At 42.7% G+C, this 6,340-nt stretch overlaps 1 protein-coding gene across 1 annotated transcript in view; it reads left to right on the plus strand.

Annotated features, from left to right (window-relative positions):
• The window catches only part of ABCC1 (ATP binding cassette subfamily C member 1), a 180,480-nt gene that overhangs the window by 20,837 nt on the left and 153,303 nt on the right, over nt 1–6,340 (plus strand). The window contains exons 4-5 of the mRNA XM_042782274.1: nt 2,504–2,641; nt 3,951–4,076. Coding sequence (XP_042638208.1) covers nt 2,504–2,641; nt 3,951–4,076 — 264 coding nt within the window. The remainder of the gene's footprint in view (nt 1–2,503; nt 2,642–3,950; nt 4,077–6,340) is intronic.

The following is a 6,340-nucleotide window of genomic DNA, read 5'->3' on the forward strand; positions in this document are numbered from 1 at the left end:
GAGTTTAGAACAGTCCATTCTATCTTGCAACTCTCTTGACATTTAGAAGTTCTGTAACTACACAGTTTTTTCCCTCTTTTTGTTTTGTAGTTGTCCTCATTTGCCAATTGATGTCTGTGGTTCCCTGTTTACAATCTTGTAAGCTTATTTTATTTTGGGTACTTCATAGTTGTGTTGATTTCTGGGTTATGCTATCATGTGTTTTAATGGTTAATTGTTGTTTGGTATTATTGGTTCTGTGTTCAAAGGACTCGCTTTTGTACCAGTTGTAAGATTGCTCTGGTTTTAACAAATTCCCTTAATTTCTGCTTATCTGGAAATCTCCTAATTTCACCATCTTATTTGACGGGCAGTTTTGGTGTGTATATAATTCTGGGTTGGAAAGTTTTCTCTTTCAGGGTTTTATATATACTGTCCTGTTGCCTTCTCACCTGCATGGTTTCTGCTGAGAAATCAGAGCTTAGTCTTACTGGTTGCCCTGTGTAGGTAACTTTTTGTTTTTCCTGTGCTGCTTTCAGAGTTCTTTCTTTGTCTTTGGTTTTGATGAGTTTGATGGTGGTATGTCTTGGTGATTTTCTTTTGGGATCTATCCTGTTTGGGGTTTGTTGGACTTCTGAGTGGATATATTCTCATCTTTCATTATATTAGGGAAGTTCTCTTCCAACAAGTCTTGGACAATTTTCTCAGTGGTTTTCTTTTTCTCTTCCTGTTCTGGAATTCCACTGACACTTAGGTTATTCCTTTTGATGGTATCCCACATGAATCTTAGGTTTTCTCATTTTGTTTTGATCTTTTTTCTGATTGATTCTTTTCCAAAGATGCATTCAGGCATTTGTCTTCAATCTCAATAATTTTGTATTCGATTGATTTGATTCTACTCCTTTGCCTTTTCAGTGTGTTAACTATTTCTGAAAATGTAGTATTAATCTTCTGGATTTCTATCTGTAGATTTTGTGTCATTTCGAATTTTTCATTTATTCTGTCATGTTTTTGTATTTTCTTCTGAAATTGTTTAGGTTTTTTCTGTGTTTTGCTTAATTTTGTCAGTGTTTTCCTTGAACTGTCTCTCAGTCTGTTGCAGGTACCTAAATGTAATTCTTTTTAATTCCTTATCAGAGAATTCCAAGGCTGGTTCTTCCTCAAGGATGTGTTCTGGGTCTTTATCCTGCTCCCTTGCTTCTTCTGCTTTATCTTGCTGCTTTATGTGGACTTTGGTGGTCTTTTTCCTCTAAGATATTGTGACTTTCTTATACGTATATTTAATTTGTGATTGTATGTTGGAGTGATTTGCCCAGGATTTTTGTTTTCTTCTTTTTTTGGTGGGGGGTGGGGGGGAGGAACGCATCTGAGTAAGCAGGATACTCTGCTCCTGTATTCACTAGTTGGCAGCACTTATGTACTCATCACCTGTCTCCTGGTGGATATGACATGGAATGAGAGTAGCTGCATAGATCTCTGTTAACTGTTTGTGAAGAGCTCTTAATAATAAGTCATTCTCTTATTGGTGGTTGTGTATCATTGGCTGATTGGTGCAGAAGGAAGTGATGGCTCTTACTCAGTAAGTGGAGCTGCAGGAGGTGTGTTGTATGGGCTCAGTTGCTGTCTCCTGCTCAGTTAGACAAAAACAACAGCCGAAAAACCATATAAAAAGTAAGAGCAAGCAGACAAAACACAACAACAGAAAAGAAATGCCATCAATGAGAGAAAATATTTAAAGAAATACTTTAGAAAGCCAAAAGAAATATGCATAGAAAAAAAAAAGAATAGGGAAAAACAAAAAACAACGCTGCAATATCGGGGGGGGGTGTGTGCAGATAAGAGAATAGAGGTAGAGTAGAAGAATAATGATGAAAAAGATGGGAAAAACATAAAAAGAAAAAACAACAGTTGGTGCGAGCCACAAGAAAGAAAAAGATGGGAATCTGCTTGCAAGCTTTTAAGACCCCAGTCGCTGTTCACCAAAGTGGGATGTAGAACAGTGTTTTTGTGTAGTATGTTATGGAGGCATTGCAAATGGAGCTTGATGTCTTCCACGACCAAGGTCTTGAGGCTGCCTAGTTTTATAAATAAAGTTTTATCGGCACACAGCCATGCCCTTTGAATTGCATACCATGTTTGAATGCTTTTACACTACAAGGGCAGAGAGAGCTGAGTAGTTGCAGCAGAGCTGTATGGCCTGCAGAGTCTACAGTATTTACTCTTTGGTCCTTTAAGAAAAAATGTGCTGAACCCTTTACTAAACTTAGCTGTCTCCTGACTTTTCTATTATTTATCAGATTTATACACAGCCTTCTTAAATTCCTACAACTCCTGAGATAGTGGTATCACTTCCATTTTGCAATGGAGGCTCAGAGAGATTCTCTGACTTGCCCTGGGTCATCCAGATAGGTGAGGCCAAACTTTCTGGGGCAGGTCTTAAACTAGTGCAGCCCCTGGGACCATGAGGGCTTTGGGATTCTTGTCTTCTTCTAACGACTTCTGGTTGTATGCTTCTCTATTCCAGCTGCTTGCTACCTTCATAATTCAGCTTGAGAGAAGGAAAGGAATCCACTCTTCAGGAATCATGCTTACTTTCTGGCTTGTAGCCCTATTGTGTGCTGCTGCCATCTTGAGATCCAAAATCATGGCTGCCTTAAAAGAGGTAAGTGGTGGTCTCATTCAGTATCTCCCTTCAAGTGATCCTTGGGGAAGACATGTGTTCCTTTTCACATGTGTAGAAATCATTCATTGCCACTGGAACCAATGGGTGGAACCACAGTATAGAACGCACACGGGGCTGGTTTCTTCCCTGGGGAGTTTCCTATATTGCCAGATCATCATGAAGGCAGCTCCAGCCCTTGTTCTAGAACTTTCTTTCATCAGGAACCCCCCTTGTTTCTGTTGCTCCAAGGGTCCATGTGGGTCCTTTGAAGAGAGGGACAAATGTCGCACCACACTCTGAACCTCTGTCAGCAGTAAACAGCAAGCACCTTTAGTCTGGAACAGAGCCCAGGGAGAACAGTGTTTTTGATGTGGCTGTTCTCCCAGGGGGCCTAGATTTGTAGCCACGTTACTTTTGTGCCATCTGCTATTCCTCTGGCTGGAGACCTTGATTACATTGGCCACCACATGCTGCTCCTGGCAATTTTGAAGAGTGTGCACATTTGGAATTAGTCCTTCTGTTGTTCCCTGCCATCTTTGTGCTAAGTCAGTAGGCAAAAGGAGGAAGAGAAACTGAACATTTATTGAGTGCTTACAGCATATTGTCCACGCTGTAGACATTATTGTCTGCAGCAGAGACTGTCTCTCAGTAGCTCCTTGAATAGTGATGGCAGCTAACATTCACTGAGCTCATATTTACAGAATACCAGGCAGGGAGCTAAGTATTTTTATGAATAACTTTATTGGCTTTTGACAGTTACTTGAAAGTATCACAGTCAGTCACTGTTGACATTTGGGCTGTGTAATCTTTGCTGTGAAGGTCTGTCCTGAGCATTGTTGGATATTTAGTAGCATCCCTGAACTCTACTAGATGCCAGTAGAATTCCCGCCCTCCTCCAGTTATGACAACCAAAAATGTCTCCAGACACTATTGCCAGATATCTTCTAGGAGGCAAAATTGCCCCCAGTTCAGAACCACTGGTCTATGAGATATGTCTGCTTATAGATGAGGAAGCTGAAGCATAGAACAATAAAGTTAGTTGACAAGGTCCCACAGCTAGTAAGAGCAGAGCCAGGCTTTGAACGTGGGTCCATCACTTCCAGACCCAGGCTCCCTCCCACCATGCTTAGCTCCCTCACCAGCTGGTAGTGAGCCAAGGGGTCCCACCGTGATATGATTGTCTTTCTTCCCGGGGCTAGGATGGGGAGATAAAGCTTGTCACTGGTACTTCTGCATCCTGCTCTCCTGGCTTCTGCAAGCTGCTTCCAGAAAGTCACTGTTTTATTCTCTTTCTTTCCCTCATGTTTAGGATGCCCGAGTGGATATATTTCGTGACATCACTTTCTACATTTACTTCTCCCTTGTGCTGGTTCAGCTTGTGTTATCTTGTTTCTCAGACCGCTCGCCTCTGTTCTCTGAGACCGTCAATGACCCTGTAAGTGTGACCACAAAATATGTCCTTGAGTGTGTTGTGTGAGTGTGTGAGTGTGTGTGTGGGTAGTGTGTGGAAAATATTATACAGTGCTAGCTGACATTCACTGGATACTTACTCTGAGCCAGTATCATCCATTCAGGATCTCATCCTATCATTCCAGGATTTCCTTTACACATAATAAAACTCAGGCTTAGATGTGTCTCGTGGGGTTTAAGGAGAGAATCTGCTCCATAGTTGCAAACTACTGTGTTTTGCAGGACTCTCAGTGTATCTCATTTGGTTGAGATGGTGATTTAAGAAAATATGAGCAAACATTTAGAGATCTGGAAATTGTACATAAATTCTCACTGTCCATGTTTTCTAGAAAAGGAGAAGTTCTGGTAGCTTTAGAGCCATAATCCCACATGGCAGCACTTGGCCAGAGCTGAGGAGAGTTGCCCTCATTCACCACACTACCTACCACTTCCTGTTGTATTATGCCACCTTGCTTTCCTCTTATGGTACATGCCTGAGGGATTTGAGTGTGAGACCCTGGGTCTGCTCTTTCAGCTTGAGGGGAATCCTGTATCAATTCAAGGATGTCAGTGAGCTTGGTGGCATGGTTACTCTTCCTGTTGGTGGACTCAAAGGGAACACAATCCTTATTGCCCTCAGTTCTTTCCTCCCTTGCCCTCTTTGTGGCCTGCTTCCCTACTTACTTTCTTTTCCTGCCTTCTTCCTTCCCTCCTTTTTATCCCCCTTCTCACTTTTCCTGCATTTCTTCCTCTCTCCTCCCCTCCTTCCCACAACGGTCTGTGAATACTATGTGCCGTGGACCAGTCTGGGCACTGGAGCTATATGAGGAGAGCAGAGTCTCTGCTCACTTGAGGCATTCGTTGATGTGCAGGAGACATTAGGTAACCGAGGAACCAAGTATATGTCAAAACACCAAAACCTAAGCCAGTTGCTGTTGAGTGAACTGGTGTCGATAGAACTGTGCTTCACAAGGTTTCAGTGGCTGATTTTTCAGAAGTAGGTTACCAGGCCTTTCTTCTGAGGTACCTATGGGTGGACTTGACCCTCCAGCCTTTCAGTTAGCAGTGAAGTGCATTATCTGTTTACACCACCCAGGGACTCCTAAGTATATGGCAGGTGGTGGAAAATGCTGCAAAGATAAATGCAGGGAAGGAAATAGCAATGGTTGGGGGATGTGTGCAGTTTACAATGAGAGCGATCAGGAGATCTTCCCTAAGGAAACCACATTTGAACAGAGACCTAAAGGAGTGAGGTGGTGAGCTGAGCACATACCTAGGGGATGGCAAGTGCAAAGGCCCTGAGCCAAGAGCTGTCATGGAGGGCAGAGAGAGCCAGTGCAGCTGGAGCAGTGAGAGGGGAGAAAGAGTGCTAAGAGGTGGGTTGAGAGGTCGGCATGGTCACTTTGTAGGCTGGATGAGCTGTTTGGGGTTTTATTCTGATTGTGAAGCCTTTGGAGAATTTGACACTTTGTTTGTGGCTAGTCAGCTGTTAATTGAGAAATTGCAGTGGGAGCAGTTTTCACCTGCTGTGGTCAGTTGGGTTTGGCCTGAACCTCAGCAAGGGGCTGAGACTCCCATTGTGGGTAATAGAAAGATCTGTGGGGGATTGGCTGGAGGAGGAGGTTGATTGCAGCCAAGAGAGTTTCAGAAACCATTGTCCTGTTCATCCTGAGAGATCCCCACTCCTGATTTCTCTGCTCAAGGAGTAACTGCTTTGGAGAAATTAGCTAAGTATGTGTGTGTGCGCTTACTTGTTTGTGTGCATATGTGTGTGTTCATATGGGTGTGTGTTTGTATGTTCACATGTGTGTGTATGCCTTTTTACATTGTGTTTGTGCATACTTGTATGTGTATGGGTGTTTAGGTGTGTGCATGTATGTGTTGATACATGTATTTTTGGATACGCATGTTCACATACATGTCTTTGTGTACATGTTCATGTGTATGAATGCATGCATACACCCATTTGTATGTGAACATGTGTTGTGCACACACATTTGTGTTCTTGAGTGTTTTCGTACTTGTGTTATATACATTTATTTATTCATGAGTGTGTTGGATTGGGTTCTCTAGAGAAACACAAAAGCCAGCAAAGTATATATATATATATTTATAGAGAGAGAAAGAGAGAGAGAGAGAAATTTATCTTAGATAAATGGCTCACAAGCGTGTAGAAGCCAAGTTCAAGCTGAAAAGTTCGTCTCTGGGGGGGGATGGGGCCCAGGGCCGTCTGGCTTTCGCACGCACGAA

The sequence above is a fragment of the Orycteropus afer genome, unplaced genomic scaffold (genome assembly GCF_000298275.1).
Source record: "Orycteropus afer afer isolate SDZICR_OR568_19922 unplaced genomic scaffold, OryAfe1.0 scaffold00281, whole genome shotgun sequence".
NCBI lineage: Eukaryota > Metazoa > Chordata > Mammalia > Tubulidentata > Orycteropodidae > Orycteropus > Orycteropus afer.